Source organism: Nematostella vectensis, chromosome 8 (assembly GCF_932526225.1).
Source record: "Nematostella vectensis chromosome 8, jaNemVect1.1, whole genome shotgun sequence".
NCBI classification, from domain to species: domain Eukaryota; kingdom Metazoa; phylum Cnidaria; class Anthozoa; order Actiniaria; family Edwardsiidae; genus Nematostella; species Nematostella vectensis.
The window spans coordinates 14682705-14704550 of record NC_064041.1 but is presented as its reverse complement, the minus strand read 5'-3'; the positions used below and the strand labels follow the sequence as shown (position 1 = coordinate 14704550).

Below are 21846 nucleotides of genomic sequence, written 5' to 3'. Positions count from 1 at the left end.
GGCGGACCGTTATTGTAATAAAGAGGAGAAAGTTATTCTGAAACAAACTGAAAGATACTTTTCAGAATGATGCGCGTACGCTAGCATGTGCCCAGGGTCCGCGTGGATTTCTTTTCCAAACAGAGGTTTTTTCCTTTCTTTGGGAGGTTTTCTTCGAGGTGCCGAAGAAACGACGGTGCTATAAACAAGTGTTCAAAAACTCTAGTGTTGACGATACTAGCGTCAACCTTAAGAGAGGACACGTTTAGCCCAAAACCTGAGGTAAGACAGAATTAATTATTCTAACGATCAGAAGGTTTTGAGCGCCATATCTGTAGACGCCAGCCACCGCTGCCGATCGATATTAGTTCGATATCCTTTTTTTTTACAAAATGAAAATATAAATCATGGAACGCTATTAGCTAGGGTTTTTGGCTTTATACGACCGAGTGGTTGGAAGTCAAGGGCGTCTGCCGGCTCCCCCGCTTTGACCCATAACTAGCATGGGGTAGAGCGAGGCTCTCGCCTCGGAAACAATTGTGATGCTTTGATTTTAAAATAACATAGGGCCGTAACGAAAAGATAAACAAATGATCCGAGTTGTCATGGTATAATTTATCAACGCACAATTGGGAAATGAAAAATCTTCCTCATCGGTAGCAGATTTTTTTTCCTGCTGACGGGTCTATTAATTACAGCCGCGCTGGTTAAATTAAAGCTCTATAGCCCTTAATATAATACTTAGAGAACTTATTGAAAAAAAATTTCTGGAAAAATTCATGTCCACCACATTTGTGCTTATTTTATGATAAAAATCAGTCATATTTGCATGTTAGCGAAAGCGATGTAAATAAAGCCGCGTGGGGCCTGGGTTCCATTAGGTTTTCCTTCTTCTTTAAATGTAGCTTTTCATAGCTATTTATATGTTTCTTGGCTCGAAATTCGATAAAATACAGCTGAAATGATAGAAATCGTTTTCAAATATGTGCATTTTGATCTTTTTTTGTGTCTGGGAAAGGTATGAAAATCTTACCTCAGGGTACCCGCAACACCAGATTTCTAAACAAAATAATTACTCTTTATTTATGGATCCGCAAATGGTACCGGTGGGCACCGGTCTCAATATTGATTACCATCCTCTAGGCTATATTTATAACAATTTTGGTGTTTTCGTCCACTCTGTATAGATTGAGCATTTTTTGTGCGCTAAGCGACCCGACTATTAAAAACTCCCTTCTCCTTATAATGGTCCACCCCTATTAAAAACTCCCTTCTCCTTATAATGGTCCACCCCTATTAAAAACTCCCTTTTCCTTATAATGGTCCACCCCTATTGAAAACTCCCTTCTCCTTATAATGGTCCACCCCTATTAAAAACTCCCTTCTCCTAATAATGGTCCACCCCTCTTAAAAACTCCCATCTCCTTATAATGGTCCACCCCTATTAAAAACTCCCTTCTCCTTATAATGGTCCACCCCTCTTAAAAACTCCCTTCTCCTTATAATGGTCCACCCCTATTAAAAACTCCCTTCTCCTTATAATGGTCCACCCCTATTAAAAACTCCCTTCTCCTTATAATGGTCCACCCCTATTAAAAACTCCCTTCTCCTTATAATGGTCCACTCCTATTAAAAACTCCCTTCTCCTTATAATGGTCCACCCCTATTAAAAACTCCCTTTTCCTTATAATGGTCCACCCCTATTAAAAACTCCCTTTTCCTTATAATGGTCCACCCCTATTAAAAACTCCCTTCCCCTTATAATGGTCCACCCCTATTAAAAACTCCCTTTTCCTTATAATGGTCCACCCCTATTGAAAACTCCCTTCTCCTTATAATGGTCCACCCCTATTAAAAACTCCCTTCTCCTAATAATGGTCCACCCCTCTTAAAAACTCCATTCTCCTTCTAATGGTCCACCCCTATTAAAAACTCCCTTCTCCTTATAATGGTCCACCCCTATTAAAAACTCCCTTCTCCTTATAATGGTCCACCCCTATTAAAAACTCCCTTTTCCTTATAATGGTCCACCCCTATTAAAAACTCCCTTCTCCTTATAATGGTCCACCCCTATTAAAAACTCCCTTCTCCTTATAATGGTCCACTCCTATTAAAAACTCCCTTCTCCTTATAATGGTCCACCCCTATTAAAAACTCCCTTTTCCTTATAATGGTCCACTCCTATTAAAAACTCCCTTCTCCTTATAATGGTCCACCACTATTAAAAACTTCCTTCTCCTTATAATGGTCCACCCCTATTAAAAACTCCCTTCTCCTTATAATGGTCCACCCCTATTAAAAACTCCCTTTTCCTTATAATGGTCCACCCCTATTAAAAACTCCCTTCCCCTTATAATGGTCCACCCCTATTAATAGACAATTATATATATAGACAATTATAAGGAGAAGGGAGTTTTTAATAGGTTGACCATTATAAGGAGAAGGGAGTTTTTCTCTTTCAACATATATTTTTTTTTTGCCAGAGAGACTTTGCAATTGCAGGGTTTCTTCCAAATTTTTTTAAAAAACAAAACAAGAAACCTGTTGGGTGTTAGGTGTTCGTCGTATTTTAGCCAAAGAAAAATTAAAAGATATGACATTTTGGGTCAGATTCTTATTTCATTCAGGGAGAACAGTTTGTATTGTTTAATTTGTTATCTCGAGTAGGACTGCTGCAATCTGACATACGCCCGCTTTGCCTTCACGGAGTTCAACAAAGAAAGAACGGCTAGCAGTTAACTACTTTGATAAGTAATGTCGAAACACTATCGATTTTCTTTACTAGAGACGAAAAACGTATTTGAAGGACCGTCTTTTTTAAAGCCCAGGAATCTTTGTCAGAGTTCTTGTTCCATGAATTGTTGAATCAAGTAAATAAATTGCGCCTGGTTTCAGGGTTTTGTGTTTAAATTTTGTAGCTAGTTTCTCGCACGAACATTGATTTCGAAACGTGAATTTGCTGCGCCTATTTCGAGCATTTACTCATTATGCATTGCTTGGCGCGAGAACTGTCACGAGATAGCGAACCAATCAGAGCGCACCGTCTTAGGGAGGAAGTCCCCGTAAAGTTTTTTAAAACATGTTTATGTTAATACTAGGCAAATCAATTTGGCTCGAGATTTAGCTAGGTTGTCGCAATTAAATCAACAGTGGTTTCAACCCAAAAGGTAAGACAGGACCAAAAACAAAAAAAATAACTTTCTAAGAATGCTAAATGCTGGCATGTTTATCGTGCCTAGAAAAGGGATCGATTTATAAAAAGGAAACTTTCTCTACATTAGTTTTCGATGTACTAAAACTGTCATAACTAAAATCAGTATTTGTCTGTATGCTTGTTAAATAACACACTTAAAGTATCGTTTTTTTTTTATTTCAAAGGGTTTTCCTTACCAAACTTATGGCACGACTTCCCCCAATTAGCCCCATTCAAGTATGTTAATTAAGTTATTGGGAAGAATTGAATAGAATACAATCCATCCCACTTTCTGTTCTTTTTTTAACTGTATACACCTATTTCAATCAATGTTGACTATAAGAAATTGCAAAATGTCAAATGGCTTGCACTACTGGTTAGAGAATACAAGCCTTGCATCTGTTTATGGCATTCTCGGTGAGGCTATCTAGGTTCCTGCTGAGGCCCTATGTGGTTAATGCACGCAATTTTTTTACACAAGAAAAAATTCATTTCTTCATTAATTTAGTTAATTGTTAATTGTTAATTGACATCATAAGCATATTATTAGGAGCAACTCTTTAAGATATCCATGTATCCTACTATGGAACATCTACCACATCTTTTTCTTCTCGCCTTAACACTTATTTGCATAATCAATTAATACCCATGGCGCACTGCCGGCACATGGGGTCTCAGAGTGCACACTTAATTAGGACGCCTAATACAAGCACCGGGAATTGTCCATAGATGATTAATTAAGAATAGAAAAGTCCAAAAATGATTAATGACGAATGGCGTTATCGCTATTTGAATAAATTTCATAAAAAAAGCGTTAATGCAATTTTTGGATAACTATTTATTTCTCATAAATATTTGCATCCCTTGCTAGGAATGAAAGCCATTGGCATCTTTACATTTTTTCTGTTACCATGGCTACTATTTCTTCGATGGGTCAGCGGTCAGCAATGTGAGTCATCGTATTCCATATATGGTTATGAGGTGAAAGGTCACACAATTCGCGAGAGCGAGGCGTGGGATGTCGTGGATTGCATGTCACGGTGTCAGTCGGAGTTCTTCTGCCTTAGTATCGCCTTCCGTAAAAACGACAGGATGTGTATGCTGAAAGACGCGGACCGGCACACACATCGTGCGGACTTCGGAGCGGGAAGTCGGGGAGTTCAATACATGGAAAACGTGGAACCATACAATAAAGTACAGTTATAAAAAATGTTATAAATTTGTTACAACAAGCACGAGTTTGGTTGTTTGTTCCCCTTCTAACCTATGTTTTGTTATAAAAAATATGTTTACCATTATAAAATTTCTCATTATTTTTTTCATTTTTTCCCCGAAGAATCGCGTCCATTCATGCGCAGACCTCAAATCTGCTCGTGCATCCGTTCCGAGTGGGTACTATCCCTTTAAATTGCCATTTGGTCGAAGAATCGTGGCCTACTGTGATATGGAAAGCTTTGGTATGTAAGGTCCTAGCCTTCCTTCGTTCCTTCTTTCGTTCCTTCCTTTTCGTTTCTTCCTTCGTTCCTTCGTTCTACATCTACATCTACATTGTTAATTCACATAGGGGTTACCATCACTGTGGATATTAATTGTATAAGTAAATAAATAAATAAATACATTAATTAATTAATTAACTAAAATAATAATAATAATAATAGAAATAATAATAATAATAAAAATAATAATAATAAAAATAATAATAAGGCAGAATAAAAATAATAATAAAAAATAAAAATCGTTTAAACAGCATTATTGGTATTAATATAATTTTAATAATTTTATTTTATTTTATTCGTTCTCTAAAAATATCTGCACTAGTGGAATCCAGGGTAAGGCGGGGCAGCTTGTTCCATTCTTTTATTGTCCTACAGAAAAACGAGCTTCTGTTCTTGGACATAACTCGATAAATTTATCTGGATGAGAGCTGCGTAATTGGCGGGTGCGTCTATCAATATTGTCTGGTATCTCAAGTGCTGATTTTTTGTTAACAGCCTTGTAAAATAATGTAAGCCTGGCATCCTGGCGCCTTTTAGAGAGAGGGGGCCACTCCAAATCGTTTAGGATGTTTGTGACTGTGCCAGGAGTCCTATCCCAGCAATTTTTAACAAAACGACCCGCCCTCCTTTGAACCTTCTCAATCTGTTTGACGTGTTTCTTTAACCATGGATCCCAGGCAGAGCTGGCATACTCTAAGTGTGGAAGAACGAGCGTTTTGTAAGCAGCTTCCTTAATGTTCTCTGGGCAATTGCTTAGGTTGCGCCTAAAAAAACCTAAGGTTTGGTTGGCTTTGGACACTTTGTTGTTTATATGCCAGCTCCAGTCAAGTGTGTTCGAGAGCTCGACGCCTAGGTATGGATGGTGTTCAACTGGTTTAAGGATGTGGTTCATCAATGTGTAGTTAAATACTATAGGTTCCCTATTTCTCGTGACTCTCATGACAAAACATTTTGTTGGGTTAAAGGACATGAGCCATTTCTCTGCCCATTTCTCGATGGAGGTAAGATCAGACTGGAGCTGATGTGCATCAGAAGTTGCCTCGATGACACTGTATAAAAGAGTATCATCAACAATCTTATGGTAGAAGATTTATAATCATTGCCGATGTCATTTATGTAGAGTAAAAACAAAAACATCAGTGGGCCGAGAACGGTCCGCTGGGGCACACCAGATGACACACTTATAGGGGCAGATGAGACTCCATCAACAAGAACGGATTGTTCCCTATGTGTTTCGTGACAGTGTGAGAAATAAAATGATTTCCGTTATAAATCTGCAAAAGAATCATCTATGATTACCTCTGAGTCTAGCTGGAAGCTTTCTTTCCCTTGGCATAGCGTATTTTTTAAAATTTTCCGGTCAAAACGACGCCTCTCGTGTGGAGGGCATTCGTGAATTGAGAAGACGCTAAGATGGCCGCTAGCGGGAAGCCGCTGCACCTTTACCGTTCCTTCGTTCCTTCGTTCCTTCCTTCCTTCCTTCCTTCCTTCCTTCCTTCCTTCCTTCAATCCTGTCTTCCCTCCTTCCTTTCATCAATATTTTCCTTCCTTTCTTTCATCAATATTTTGCCTGGTCAGTGCTGTTTCTTCAACAAACATTTTATGTGGAGGGTGGACGCTTGCGGTTGGAATTAGCTCAACCGGCAACAACCATCTGCAACGGTCAGAGTACAACTGCATGGACGAACAGCTCTGTGTTCCGTTCACTAATGCGACCATCACAGCGAGAAAATTATCTGATGCGGACATCCACCAGCTTGCTCAAACAGAAGGTAAGATAGGTTATACCTTGAGCGAATACTATACCCTGAGTAATATCTAAAAGTTAAGTAATGAATACACTGTAACAATAATGCATGATAAAAAGCCCTTATTAGCTCGAATTATTATAGATTCCATAATGATCAAAACTCATTTGTATATCTCGATTAACCGCACTTGCGCTTCTCTTCAGGGACTTTTCGAGTCGATTTCGACTACCGTTACACTGTGTTCTACCGTGTAAGTATGTAATAATTGATATCCACGAATATTGAGTGAAGAATACTAATAGGGGGCTACTCATGGAAATGGACCAACTCCAACATTTATAGCTAGTTATAAAATGACATTATAATCTATTTGCAGAGGAGGTTAGGTAGATCCAATACTCGTGTAGTGGCAATTCCGCGTTGGAGAAGAAGATAAGGAGTTTTTTTTTAACTTGGTTTAGATGCGACTGACTTTTATTGTCAGTGTAGGTACTGCCTCCCCAACATGCACCATCCACTCTAATACAATCACGCGTACAGCCGGTTCTTGTACTCCCCTCATATAATCAGGGCGTAGCTAGCACGCTCCATTCACCGCCATTAGAGATGGAATATCTCTCACCAATAAATGAAAGAATGGCTGGTGCTACCGAAGAAGGAAAAACAAGCAGACAAACAAACAAACGAACGAACAAACAAATAAATAAACAAAAATATAAACAGACAAACAATCAAACAAACGAACAAACAAACAAAGAATAACGGCCCCCCTTACTTTTCTTTGTTTGAAGATTCCCTCTGGATCGTCGAACTTTGACTCGTCCTGCAAAGGATCAAGGCGAGTTTCTTACAGACACCAAGCCTACCGCTTTTCAGTTAGACGATTCCTGGAAACAGCTCAATACTAATCTTGTTCTTAGTTATCCAAGAATCATACTAAATCATACTTGTTTAACCCTATTCAGACTGGGCTATTTTGAGCTGTCTGTGACTGGAGGGGGAGGGGGGGGGGCTGAAAGGGTCCCCATCCGTATTTCATGAACCGCTTAGGCTATGACCATCAAACTAACAGACAATGAGCACCAGCATGCAAATAATCGTAACGCCCTATTTTGGGTGTGGTAGAATCAATTATGGCAATGACGTCATAGATACAATGTCTAGCTATTCTTTTAAATATTGCCGAAATTATCAGATATCGGGTTGAAATCATTTTGAATTATTCAGATATTTCAAAATCAACCTTTTAACGGCTTTTCAATGCAAAAGGCCATAAAAACGTTTTAAAATAATTTTTTTGTAAGAATTTCCGCCATCCTGGGTCCGCCATCTTGGATCCGCCATCTTGGATTCTTATGATTTTTTGCAAAAGAAAAAAAAATCTGGAATTATTACAAAAAAAGTATTTGCATGCATTTATTACTGCTCATAGTAATGATAAATGCATGATATTAGCTTTTAAAGTGCCATCTAGTAAATCTAGTGACATTAATAACAACAGCTTTTAGAGAGCAAAATTTACCCACCGCTTCCCCCCAAATATCCGAGGTAAAAAAATTCTAGCGCTGTTGTGAAACTTGTCACGTAAACAAAAGTCAAAAAAGAATCTGAGAAACAGGACCAAAATATGAAAATTTCACTACTTTTAAGTTTTTGGGAAACCTATGTGTGAAAAAACGGTCGCCGTGGTAACTTAGAGCGTCTCCTCGACATGTCAATGGCATTCAAAACGTCCGCAGATAGATTTGAGGAAAAGTCACCAAGTTTTAGCCTCTTAGCTGCTATGGTTCAGAAGTTATAGCAATTTTCCGGGAGGGGGGCTTAAAGAGCCCCCCTCCCTAGTCTGAATAGGGTTAAGAATCATACTGTTCCTAGTTGTCCAAGAATCCTACTAATTAAAAATTGTTGTTTATAGCTGTCCAAGAATAACCGTCTCGTACGAGTACCCTTATGTGTGGGAGTCCAACTGCAAAGGCGTGTCTCTGGGATACAAGATATCTAACGGCTGCCATAGAGGTACCCATCCATCTTGATTATTCTAGCAATAGATCCGCTTTTTGTTATCAATTACCGTTGAATGTCTTTCCACTGTGGAAATCTTAGTTAATCGGAAATTAAAACCAAAGATTTGTTTTAAGTGAATCGATCAACGTATTTGTACTTTTAAAGTCCCAATTTAAAGTGAACTTCTAGTAATACCATGATCAACTCGGATTGTTTTGTTTTCTAAGGCACCATTACTAGCAAAATTCCCTCGAAAACAATAGATGGTTCTAAATTTTCCTCATGTATTAATGATGAGGGAAACTTAGTTTCTAAATTTCCCTCCTCCATTAATAATCAGGGAAATGTAGAAAAAGACAAAATAATATTTTGTCTTTTAAATTTCCCTCTACATCAGTGCATGAGAGAATTTTAGAACCAAGATACATGTCTTCTGGTTTCCACCAGGGAAACAAATAGAAGGCAGCTTCCTGATTAGCGAAGGAATAGACCCTGTACCAAGAGACCAGAGTATTTGATCTCGTGATACCTAAACAACGTTAGACGATATCCATGTGGGATGATTTTGATTGCTGTACGCATTCGTGCTAAATACGTCGAAGAACAAAACTGTCGATATGTAGAGCAACTATGTAGATCTACTTTGTTTGATTTGAGAATTGTCCGTGAAACAAAATGTGGTGGTCCTAGGGATGCCTTAGGAATAAGATCAGACCTTGGGGGGGAACCGGGTTCGTTCATAGACGCGAATCGCCCCTTCCGGCCTCCCAGCCCCATTTTAGGCTTGGGGGGTGCGCTGGGCCCCTCCGATCCCCCCCCCCCTCCCCAGCCCCATTCCAGGCTTGAGAGGCGCGCCGCGCCCCTCCGAGCCCCATTTTAGGCCTGGGAGGCGCGGATCTCCCTCTCGAGCCCCCAGCCCCATTCTAGACTTGGTAGGCGCGCCGCGCCCTGCCGAGCCCCCCCAGCCCCGCGTAGATTAATCATTGCTAATTATCAATCTACGTCGGGACCACTTCGCGTAGATTAATAATTAGCAATTATCTATCTACGTCGGGACCACTTCGCGTAGATAATAATTAGCAATGGTTAGCAATAATTAATCCGCTGTCTATCCACAGCAGCGGGACTGGGGCCTTTCATAGAAACGAGTGGGAACCTTGCAATTAGACCCCCGTCTGTCCTGTAGTATATGCACATGTGCATAGCATTCGAAGGACGAAGTGCGGCAAAAATTACTGCAGGTGGCTAAAGGTCGGCCATGCAAACACGTGTGGCCAGAGGTGCATGGACACCTACTGCAAGGTGCACCTTCAAAGGCTCCGTAAGGACAGCCCCCTCCCCGTGCCGTGCAGGATCTGCGGCATAGAGACGCAGTCGGAGACGTGGTTGTGCCGCCGCTGCGGAGCGAATCGTGTAGGGCAGAGGATGCGCGGCACCGAGAGGCGCGCTCGGGAATGGTTCGCACACGTCCTGTCTGATATCGTAGCCCGCGATACGGGCAGTTAGAGACTGGGTGGCGCAAGGCATACCCAAGCACCCGTCCTGCCGACTGCGATACGGGCAATTAGAGACTGGGTGGCACAAGGCATACCCAAATACCCGTCCTATCTGATACCGCAGGGCTGCGATACGGGCAATTAGAGACTGGGTGGCACAAGGCATACCCAAATACCCGTCCTGTCTGATACCGCAGGGCTGCGATACGGGCAATTAGAGACTGTGTGGCACAAGGCATACTCAAATACCCGTCCTGTCTGGCACCGCAGCCCGCGATACGGGCAATTAGAGACTGGGTGGCACAAGGCGTACCCAAACATGGACGCCTACATAGAGGAGGTTCTCAATAGCATGCCTGACAAAGAGGCGCCTGCCGTACTAGCAGGGCTGGTCCAGAACATCCTGGACGAGGACATCCCCGACGATGTCAAACACAAGCTGCGTAAGCCGCTTGCACCGGCGAAAGCGAGGACAGAGGAAGTATGGCGCGAGTTTGACCCTTTGCTGGGGCAAAAGGCCCCAGAGGGCTTAGACCCCGAGAAGTACTATTCTCTCTACGTCGGCGGCGCCCATCTTCGGTTCCCAAGCGTGGATGCCACTCTTCAGGGCCAAGACATAAGCGCCGGTGTTTACCAGGAGATACGAGACCTTGGTGGAGCAGGTGTCATTGCTCTAAAGCCGGTTATGATGGGGGCCTGATATTAATGATGATGGCTCGGTGTGGTGGGTCTCGCACGAGCGAGAGTCTCTGCGGGCTAACGCAGTGCTGCCACCGGTGCTTGAGATGGTAGACCCTGGCCGGCGTTACAGACTCTTTACGGTTGTTGGTAAGGCCCCCGCAGAGCCATTGGCGCCAATCACAGAGGAGAAAGGGCGCTCGGAGCACAAGATTGGTGGGTCATTAGTCAAAAGAGGGGACCGAATCGCAGTCGGCGCCCTTGAAGGCATCGATGCGGGTATTTGGGAGAAAGGACGAGAGTACCTCGTCTACGTGAGATACGAACTTCGCCCTTTACCTGAGCAAAATGGTGAGCCTGGGCCAATGTTTGACCGAGAGGGGGGTGACACCTTCGCTTACTGTTGTGAGTTACGTTGCCGACTTCTTGAGGAATCGCGGCACCTCGCGCTTCCTCGGTCTAACCAAGACACGAGGCAGGATCCTCGAGCGATTTGCTGGCCACTACGGGATGCAACAAAGAAGACCTCTTTGAGATGGAAAAGAAGCTCTAGGTAAGTCTAGTAGCCGTGGACGCCCTGGGCAACGTTATGTGGGACTCGGGGAAGTACAAGACTAAGGCGAGGGTCACTATCCCTTGCAACAATAACCACGCCTGGGCGGAGCTTCCGACTGAACCACCTGCGATCACGAGCGTCCACGGCCTAGACTTCGAGGCTGAGGGGGAGCTTCGTTCGTTATGTCAGGAGAAGGCAGCGCTTCGCGCTACCAGCGCCGCCAAAAAAACGCGCGAGGCAAAAGTGCGAGCGAGAGGTGCTCATTCGCTTTATAAACAGGGCGATCCCCAGAAGCACGAGGATCTGGCTGTGCGGGCGCGTTATAGCCACGCACGAAGGCAAACTGTATCGATCGGGACAGGACGGAGCGGCTATCGACAGGGCGTTTACAGACGAGACAGGATATGATCATCAATGGCTCCCTGATGATCACCCAGCCTACCAAGAGTACACCGAAGCTACGCACTCGATGGGCGGTGCAAAAGGGTATCGCTTCAAGAAGCGGACCCAAAGAGAGAACATTAGGCCAACGCCTCTTAAATACAGGGACGTCTGGCGAGCGGCGCAGGTTGAGTCCAAAGTGTGGAATAGCAAGGAAAACTTAGGGGCGCTGCCCCATGCGCACATCGACATGCGTGCGGCGTACCTAGGATGAGAGGACAGTCTCTCCGGCGGCGCCTCGGACGCCATTGATTTGGTACGGAAATACGGCATCCCTACGAACGTGTATCGTATCGCGGATGTTGTGGGATGGCCATTGAGCGAGGTTCTTCAACTAACCGGGGCCATTCAGCTGACCGAGTGGCAGTTCTCTGGGGCCTGCCACCCCTACACTTCCGGGAGGGTAGGGCAGCACTTGGAACAAAACGAGGGCTGGATCACCACGCCAAAGCTCAAGGACCTGTTAGACTCGGGTGACCTCGTCATGGCCACGGCGAGGGAGGTGTTGTAAAGCATCGAAAAAAAGGACTCCATCAGGTTCCCCCACTCCAGCGCTTGCCGTTCCGGCGGCGAAGACTTGCAGTATCCTGAGGGTCGAGACCTCGCTGTCCGTTTCGTAGGCAAGTGCGCTCGCCATGGCGACGAGTCTTCGATCGTAGTTCGCGACCTTGAAGAAGCCGCGTATCTGACAAACCTCCTTGCAGGCACCGACCACTTACTTAACTTCGAGCATGCCGACGGGGCTCATCTGATCTAATACAAAGACGGTGTCCGACGCTCACAATGGTAACATATCAGGGCCTTCGTCATGGCGTACACAAACATAGCGTTGCGACGCATGTTGAGGCGGATTCCTCGCGAAGACGTCCTCCGGGTGTGCACAGATGCCATATACGCAAAGGCGGTACCCAGTGGTGTAAAGCTCGTGGAGCGAAATCCGAGGTATGGAGAGTGGCGCCACAAGAAGCCTGGGTACAAGTGGCGACCCGAAGCGGCTTGGGGTCCGAAGAAGTCGGGGAGCTTGGCCAAGGAGCCAAGCACTGCGCCGAGTCTGCCGTGCGATCTAGTGGCCGCAACCTGTGCAAAGATGTATCTAGCCGGCCAAGAAGGATCGGGGAAGACCGAGTGGGCGGTGAGCATGTTCCGCGGCCGCAACGTTGTGGTGCTCACCCCCGAGAACGACCTCGCCCACGACCATCGCAATAACCCGCGCCTCGCGGTGAAGGCCCAAACCTACCACCACTACCTCTGCATACCAGCGGAGAAGCCGATAGAGAAGTGGAGACCTTCCGAGCTGGGGTACAAACTCGACCGTCTCGCAGAAGTAATCATCATTGACGAGTGCTGTAAGGTACAGACTAAAGTGCTACGCGCCATCCTAGGGTATCTCGCCACGCGGCCGTGTCGTTATCGCAAGCAAGGGCGGCCAGTGCCCGTGCCAGGCAAAAGGGGTGAGAAGGTCGACGCATACAAAGGCACGATAGTTCCTTAACGGGATTCCCCTCGAGTGGAAATACGCGGGCTGGGGAACCGTCCACCGGGTGCAGGGCAAGACTATCCAGACTCCAAGACGTCTGTTTATCATAGACCACAGCTTAGAGGGCTGGATCACGAATGCTGTATATACCGGCATCTCCCGCGTGGGGCACGCCGACCAGATAGTCCGCGTGATCCCCCCCGATAGCCCTCCCCCTGTGCCTTGGTTCCCACAGGACTGCAGGATACGCCTAGTGAAGAGCTCATTATAGCGCGAATCAAGCGATACGCTTTAGACGACAGGAAAAAGGGTCGCACAAAGTACACGGGATCGCACCACGTTCTGACGGTAGACCACGTACTCGGCATGATTGCTGAAGCTGAAAAGAAGTGCATGGTCTGTGGCACTCAGCTTCTGCTTCAGAGGTACACCAAAAGCCATCCCCAATGCTTCAGTATCGACCGGCTGGACGACAGTCAGGGTCACTACAAGTGGAATGTCAGACTCACGTGCCTTAGCTGCAATAGAATGCACAAGCGCTGATCACGCTAGCGTGGCGCTACGCAACTGCGAACGTGTGAAGCCGTGCTTAGAGTACGCCGTGTAATACATAACACTGGCTGTCCGGGCTCCATAACCCTCTTTAGTATTGGGTATACCTTGCTTGTCCACCACGTGTCCGTCGCTCGCCGTCGGCCCTTGTCCTGGAGGTCTTCCTCGTTTACGGCGGTGTACATCTCGTTCCGACCTCTAAGGGGACCTCTAAGGGGGGCTTTTCGGCTTTGAGAGGCACGCGCCTCAGCTTTATGGCGTCTTCAGGCGCAAAGCCAGTCATGCGGGTCTTCGTTGCGTTTATGTCCGAGATGACGATTGGCAAAGCGGTAACCCACTCGCGGTTTGTTTCGCCGGATGCAAGCTCCTTCGAGTACTGCGCACGAAAGCTCGGCGAAAGCTTGGCTCCTGTGGTGCCCTGGCTCAGCTCGTCGGACCTCCACCCCGTGGTCTGTTAGGAGCTTTGTGGTAGCACACTTGAACTCCGTGCCGTCATCAACCATGAGGACTTTAGGCCATGTGAGAGGTCCCTCTGCATAGATGTCAGCGAGTTCACGGGAGACGACGGCCGCGCTCTTAGTCCTCAGTGCGCGGGCGGCTTTATATCGTGAAGCAACGTCAACGACAGTCAGGGCATACTTGTACCCGCGGTCGGTTGGCAAGAATAGTAGGTCCGACTGGTGGATACGGTTTGGTATCTGCTCCGAGAAATGGGCGTACGTAGTCGGAGGAGGGGGTGTCTGTGTGTAGCCTCCGACGGGCTGCGAGCTTACCCACTTGCGCACTCGATCTATGGAGGCTGAGCCCTTGGGGAGTTTGGCATGCAGAGCGGTCACTCCCTGGAAGCCACATCTGGCGTAGTATATAGAACGAAGGAACGCATCGAGTTCTTCGTCGGACATGCGCTTCGCCGCCATTACGTGTCGGCAATGTACTGCAACAGGTGTATCAGTCTCCAACAGGCGGTTGCCGTCTGCTCGGGTAGTGCCGAGGCGGTTTTTAGGCCCTCGGAGAACGACATTGCCGAATCTCTTAACACACTCCCTGTCTGCGCGCCACAACTCGAGGCTTCGGTTAGCAATGTCATCAAAGCTACATAACCCACCCGTCGACGACACCTTCGGTGTCAGTCGCTTAGCAGCGCCTGCTACCTCGTGCATAGCACTCCACAACTGGTCTGCAATTATCTTATACGCATTCGTATACGTATACGTATAAGAATACGCGCAGTATGGGAAAAGGCCGCCTAGATGCAGCGCCGGAACGGCAGCTGCATCACAGCAAGCGGCTAGCTGTGTAGCCGATGGCGAGAGCGCCGGCGCGAATGTACGCAAACTCGGCTTTTTTCTGCGTTTTGCTGGGGATGTAGTAGTCGGACAGCTCAGGAGCCCGTATCGACTCCAGGGATTGTTTTGGTTGGGTCTGGTTGTAGAGTTTGAGCGCGTAATCAGTGTCGGTGAAGTTTTGCTTTGCGAGGGCCCCTCTCTCGCGACTTTGCGCTTGCCAATCGAGGATTTTTTGTCGCCGCTGTTGATAGCGTCCATAGTCTTGTTGGTATTTCTCTAGGTCCTTGTCGTGCCTCTCCTTCTCGGCTAAGGCAGGGCTCTCATCGTTCGACAGGAACTTTGCGAGGTAGTTGCCACCAACGAATGCAGTCGCGTTTAGGACGGCGCTGCCAACCAAAATTGCGATGGAGACAATCGAGTAGTGTGTACGTTTCACGTGCTGTGTTTACGTGAACACGAGTCTAATACGTGGCCTACACGTGTAGTACACTACTACATGCGCAGGATTTTCTGGTCCTCAAGATAACCCTCCAAAGCGACAGCACCCGCAACAGCGGCAGTCATTTTTGCGCAGTTCATGGCGTTCGCGGTGAAGTCTTCGCGCAAGACCTTGCGCCAAACCCAGCCGATACCGGCGACGAGGCCGGTTATGACTGCGGCGTCGATGATGGTCTTTGTAATCTTGCTTTGCTGCGTCGTCGACATATGTACGCGTGTACGCATATGATGCACGGACGTGCGGATATAGGTGGGGCTCTTGTGTTTAAATGTCTGCTTACTCCATGGCTAACAGTCGAGATTGCATAGTCCGGAAGCGCGAAGCGCTGTCGTCGGAGCGGCAAGCGGTCGATCCTTGATCTACTGTGCAGCCGCCAGCGGCGGCCTTGCGGGTGGGGTCACGTCGTCCGGCAGGCTGCGTCGAGCAGCCCAACGACTCGACGGCCGGGAGGCCGGCGGCGCCCCCCTCAAGAATGCACCCTAGGGTGCAACACGTGTGTACATTTCACGTGCCTTGAGGGCGGTGTGATCAATGCGTATACGTATGCGTATACGTGGGCGCTGATTTACTGCGCTTACCGTTCAACTAAGGCGATGGTATAAGGGTGACGCAAGGAAAACTCTAACTTCGAGAACTTGAGGGCCTTCATGTACTCTTTCATCTTCTCTTCTGAGAGCTCCGCGCCGTGGTCATGCAGGATAGCTTTCATGTCCGCCTTGCTCCGCGTATAGAGGACCACCAAGGCCGCGATGTTCTCACGGAACGGCTTCGTGATGCTGGTGAGCTGCTGCGTGATCACCAACACGCTAATACCCACGTGGCGCGCGCTGAACGCCAAGTTGACGAGCTGGTCAGAGCGCCTCTTTACGTCTTTCGAGGCCGCACAGTCGTCGAGTATGATTAGCGTATTAGTGCCCTCGAAGACAGCGGAGACAAACCTCAGCAGTATGTCGATCTGACCCGCCTCAGGTTTGACGACAAACAGACGATTGTCGCCCTCGCCGAAGCCGTCGTATGTTTTGTTGTAGACAAAGGTAGGGCACACGAGTACGATGTAGTCAAACTTGCCCCGGAAAGGGCCGCGCAACAGGTCCACTATGAATCGGGTCTTCCCGCATGACGTCGGGCCCACGATGAGAGCGTGAAATAGGATGTTTTTCGGGTCCATACCGCGCTGCGCCGGGACGGCAAGCGCTTTGCGCACTTCGTGTCTGTGCTCAGTATTGTATAGACTCTAGCTGTCCGTTCATAAGGTTTATTTGGGCGTCGGCCACCACAAACACGTGACAGTTTACGGTACCCTGGCCGCTTGCCGTGCGTTTTATCTCGAGATGCACACCGTCGCGGGTGTTGACCAATCGGAGACCGCCCCCATGGATAGCATTCTCGTCCGTCCTTCTAAAATCGATCCACAGAGCAAATTGTTATCGCCATAGAACGACTGCGTGGCTGCTCATTCTAGCCGTAGCCGCGTTCTTGGTTTGTCGAATGCAAAGCAATCATCGGAACAAGTAATACGCCGCGGCCACCGCGAGTGCCGACAACCCCGCCTTGAGGGCGCTGTTGTCACTTTTTTCGCCCGGTCCGGATGCGCTTGCCGTTCCGGTGGCTGTCATGCTACGCGCAGCATGCATACGTGGAGAGGGGGCAGCGCCGCGCCCTCTGCGTGCACTTTCGCAGGTGCTAAAGCCTTGCTTCGCCGCCGGAACGGCACGCGGTCGATCCTCGGATCAGTCACGTGTTGCACCCTAGGATGCCCACCGGACATGTTATGAGCACCGACTGGCTTTGTCTCGGTGTTGATCGCGTTTGCGCCGAGCGTCATGGAGTCTGTGGCTTTCTGCAGTTTATTGTTGTAGCCCACGACGCTTTGCGTGTTTATCACCAGATCGCTCGGCATCAGCCACCTTCCTGGTGCGACCGCAAGACTCAGTCTCACCTTGGCCTCCTGCACGGCTAACTGGTACCTTTGCACGCTTTGAGCGATGTCGTTTTCTATGATCGCGTCTTCAAGCAGCTTCGTGAACTCCGCCTTCGCCTCCATGGGCGGCCCAACGGCCCCTGCGAGTCTTCCTAGCCCTGCTTTTTTCAGCCCCTCACCTTTGGGAGGCGCAAACCAGCTATATTGCACGCCCCCGTGGTCGTCGTTGCGTATGAAACCCACCTGCTTCCCACTGTTGTACGCCCCACCTTCGTCGCTAAACAGATTGAGGTGGCTCGGGTACTCGTCCGTCGCCGTGTCCGCCAACGTATCCGCCAACGTGCACGGATCACGTGCACGTTGCGATACCCCTCCCCCGGGTAGAACACAAACACATCGCCTAGCCCGTGGTTCCGCCCGCCTTTCCATCGGAAGTCCGGCTTACTGAGGCCGTGCTCTCAACGGTGGTGGCGGGTACGGCGTAGAGCAGCTTTTGCGCGAGGGTCAGAGACCTAGGGAAACCGGGTTTTGCGTGTTTGACTTGTTCGGCTATAGCGTGTTCGATATGTTTGGCTATAGAGGCTCCCGCCGCAGTTAACGCCTTCTTCGTCTCTTCCACCCCCCTCCGGGGAACCGCCTCCTCGTTCAGCATCCGCCAGCCTTCATAATCCATGCTCAGTCCTGTTAAACACGAAAGCGGGCTGTGTTCAACACAATGGTGGTCCTACATATTGTGCTTACCAAAGGCGAACAGACGCTCTTCTTCGAGCGGCCGATAAGGCGCCCACGCTTCGTGGCGCTCCGGCAGTGCTCGTTGTTTAACAGCTGGTATAATCTCGAGCGGGAGCATCAGATAACGACTGGCGAACAGCGACGTTAGCAGTGGTGCCATATACCCCTCGCTTCCCAGTGTTTGCCCCCCGAAGGATACGCACATGACGCCTGCCGTTCCGGCAAGCGTCGGCGGCGACGTGCAAAGCTTCCGACTCCAGATATATATAAATATATATATATAATACAGGATAGACGTGGGTCTAATTGCAAAGTTCCCACTCGTTTCTATGAAAGGCCCCAGTCCCGCTGCTGTCGATAGACAGCGGATTAATGATTGCTAACCATTGCTAATTACGAAGTGGTCCTGACGTAGATCGATAATTGCTCATTATTAATCTACGCGAAGTAGTCCCGACGTAGATTGATAATTATCAATTATTAATCTAAGCGGGGCCTCATCTGCAGGGCTGGGGCTGGGGGGCTCGGCGGGGCGCGGCGCCCCTCCCAAGCCTGAGATGGGGCTGGGGGGTCGGCGGGGTGCGGCGCGCCTCCCAAGCCTGAAATGGGGCTGTGGGGCTCGGAGGGGCGCGGCGCGCCTCTCCAACCTGGAATGGGGCTCGAGGGGGTGATCCGCGCCTCCCAGGCCTAAAATAGGGCTGGGGAGCTCGGAGGGGCCCAGCGCACCTCCCAAGCCTAAAATGGGGCTGGGGGGGCGTCGGAGGGGCCCAGCGCACCTCCCAAGCCTAAAATGGGGCTGGGAGGCCCGGAGGATTCGCGGCTATGAACGGACCCGGTCCCCCCCGACCTTTTATAGTTATGGGGGTATTACGTCTGCAACAATTACTTCAAAATGATTCATAAGTCTGCCCATGTCATTCTCCACATTTATATGCTTCCCACAATCAATTACCATATTTATCAATTAGTTAGGGTGGAATACTTATTATTTCAAGCTTAACGGAACGGAACTTGAGGTTTCTCGCGTGTGCGCTGTCGTACCAGATTTCCTATAATCTGAGATAGTCCAAGGATCTGGGACCCACCACAGCAAACCCGATCAGACCGTCGATGACCAAATTGCCTTTTTGTCTTGCAGTGTTTGATGGTCATGATGATAACGAATGCGGAGCACCGTTGATTTCATCCAAATTCAGCAGTACGTTATAACCTCTTCGATCAACCTTAAGTTAGACGGAGCATTTCATAATGAAGAACTTAACATTCGCAAAAGTCTACTAACAAGTTAAGTAGAGGGAAAACTTTCCCTTTTTTAAGAAGAACTGAAACTTTTCAGGAGACGAATATAGCTTTCCCTGCATTATTTAATTCCTTATAATTTAGTAATTTCCAGATCGCTATGATTCGAGAGGATAAATTTCGCTACTGAAATAAATATCTTGTTAGTTTTATAGCCCCTTCATAACATTAGACACCCACGCGCCACATACGCCAGATCAAAGGATATCGTGCTATAAATACTAAGATGTCTCGTATTTTTTCTTTTCCAGCCAATCGCGTTCTTTATGGCTACCCATGTCCTGGTGATCCACAACACAGTAATGGGATCTACCGAAATGCCCAAGGGACTTTGTGGGTGCGATAGTCCGGACGCAATTGTAGTCTTCAATATCGGCACCAGGTTGTGACGTCACCACAGGCCTCCCAACTGTCCAGGTTTCGTTTGGTCACGCGCAGTCTGCAAACCTGTTCCTTTCAACCAATTTTTTTATTGCGTTTGACAAGAATATCTAAAATGGTTGCAATATAAAAGTGTGTAGGCATCGACCTTTTTCCAAAGAGGTGCTCCACAAAAGCAGGCGGCTGTTTTTTTGCCTCTGTGTCTCATGCGTGGGTCAGTACTTCATGTAGTGTTAATGTTAGTGAGATCATGTGCCATTCCATGTTGTCTTTAGATGACGTACTTACCTTAATGTATTCCAGAATTTTTATCCAAGCATCAATAAAACTATCCTCCTGCGCAGAGCTTTCGGTGTCGCTCGTTCCCTTTTCTTTCCGCTTTCGGTGTCGCTCGTTCCCTTTTCTTTCCTTTAGAGCAAAAGAAACGAGCGACACAAAAAGCTCTGCGTAGGAGGGTACAATAAAACGTGAGCTTTTTTGAATTGTTTCTGTTTTAAGCAATAACTAGCTCATTTTAGCTCTTCTAGAATTAGCCAGTTTCATTTGCATTTTCAAATGCACTTAAAATGCACTTGACAGTCGTAATTTGTTTTTGCGTTTCGTTCAAGTATTCATCCTCGGAAACCCAGGGGTATTTCCCTCTAAACGTTAAAGGGAAATATCCCTGGGTTTTTAAAGAAGTCAAGTATTTTGTATTTGTTTATACTATCGATCTCTAGTGTTGAGAACTGCACGTCACAGCGTCTCTCTTTGGTCTCTCCCGACCACGCGGGGTCCCTTGTCCAATGTATAGAGAGAAGACTGGAACCGAGCCAATGCGCGTAAATACTGTTCGCCGCGACAGTGCTGAATAACGTATGCGCATACTCGTGCTCTGGCCGAAAACAAGCACAATCGTAGTGTTGAATCATTCGAGTAAAGGTAGGAAAGACTGACTTCAGTCGCTGTTTTGACTAACTGTACAGCATTAAAACCATACTGTACAAAAGATGACAGATCTGTGTGATAATGAGGGAGTCATAAAGAAAACTATAGCCTCAAGTTTGGTCTAGTTTTCTTAGCATTCCGCAAAATGTGACAGTTCGTTGGTAAAATGCCGCCATTTCAAAACAAATGCGCATGCGTTGTGTTGAATCCTCGCTTTCGTGCCGATTCAGAGTCCGCTATAACCCAAATTAACCAATGGGCCTGCGAGGAATTACGCGCTAATACTGCAGGCATAGATTTGACCAGACCGAGATATTATCTTGTCTTCGATGAGTTTCCAAAGACAAGAACGGGGAAAGACGACCGCAAGGAAATCAAGAGGATGGCCGCGGAGAGACTGGGGCTTAGTCGGGATGGTTTTCAACAATAACGACTCAGTGGCCCTCGGCGCTGATCTTTGTTTTAATAGGGGTGGACAATTATAAGGAGAAGGGAGTTTTTAATAGGGGTGGACCATTATAAGGAGAAGGGAGTTTTTAATAGGGGTGGACCATTATAAGGAGAAGGGAGTTTTTAATAGGGGTGGACCATTATAAGGAAAAGGGAGTTTTTAACAGGGGTGGGCAATTATTAGGAAAAGGGAGTTTTTAATAGGGGTGGACCATTATAAGGAGAAGGGAGTTTTTAATAGGGATGGACCATTATAAGGAGATGGGAGTTTTTAAGAGGGGTGGACCATTATAAGGAGAAGGGAGTTTTTAATAGGTGGACCATTATAAGGAGATGGGAGTTTTTAAGAGGGGTGGACCATTATAAGGAGAAGGGAGTTTTTAATAGGGGTGTACCATTATAAGGAAAAGGGAGTTTTTAATAGGGGTGGACCATTATAAGGAGAAGGGAATTTTTAATAGGGGTGTACCATTATAAGGAAAAGGGAGTTTTTAATAGGGGTGGACCATTAAAAGGAGAAGGGAGTTTTTAATAGGGGTGGATCATTATAAGGAGAAGGGAGTTTTTAATAGCGGTGGACCATTATAAGGAGAAGAGAGTTTTTAATAGGGGTGTACCATTATAAGGAAAAGGGAGTTTTTAATAGGGGTGGACCATTATAGGGAGAAGGGAGTTTTTAATAGGGGTGTACCATTATAAGGAAAAGGGAGTTTTTAATAGGGGTGGAC

At 47.1% G+C, this 21846-nt stretch overlaps 1 protein-coding gene across 2 annotated transcripts; it reads left to right on the top strand.

Annotated features, from left to right (window-relative positions):
* The first annotated feature begins 2379 nt into the window (after positions 1–2379).
* Positions 2380–20212, top strand: LOC116617164. Of its 2 annotated transcripts, none has more exons than XR_007312448.1 (8): positions 2380–3146; positions 4044–4366; positions 4509–6440; positions 6623–6669; positions 7211–7257; positions 8335–8435; positions 19200–19345; positions 19612–19708. XR_007312448.1 is itself a non-coding variant. In XM_048731000.1 (8 exons), the coding sequence occupies exons 3-8, from the start codon at positions 6347–6349 to the stop codon at positions 19704–19706; spliced, it is 444 nt and encodes a 147-aa protein (XP_048586957.1). In that variant the 5' UTR covers positions 2380–3146; positions 4044–4366; positions 4509–6346; the 3' UTR covers positions 19707–20212. The 2 variants fall into 2 exon arrangements, 1 of the variants encoding a protein (XP_048586957.1); XM_048731000.1 differs by having other exon boundaries at positions 19200–19259; positions 19612–20212.
* Positions 20213–21846: the final 1634 nt, after the last annotated feature.

What these genes read in the sequence shown, in the direction of transcription:
- LOC116617164 (XM_048731000.1), top strand. Translation starts at nt 6,347, where the DNA reads ATGGACGAACAGCTCTGTGTTCCGTTCACTAATGCGACCATCACAGCG. An exon ending in GTTACACTGTGTTCTACCGT is followed by an intron (nt 6,670 to 7,210) that starts GTAAGTATGTAA and finishes CTTTGTTTGAAG; the next exon opens with ATTCCCTCTGGATCGTCGAA. An exon ending in GATTTCATCCAAATTCAGCA is followed by an intron (nt 19,260 to 19,611) that starts GTACGTTATAAC and finishes TTTCTTTTCCAG; the next exon opens with CCAATCGCGTTCTTTATGGC.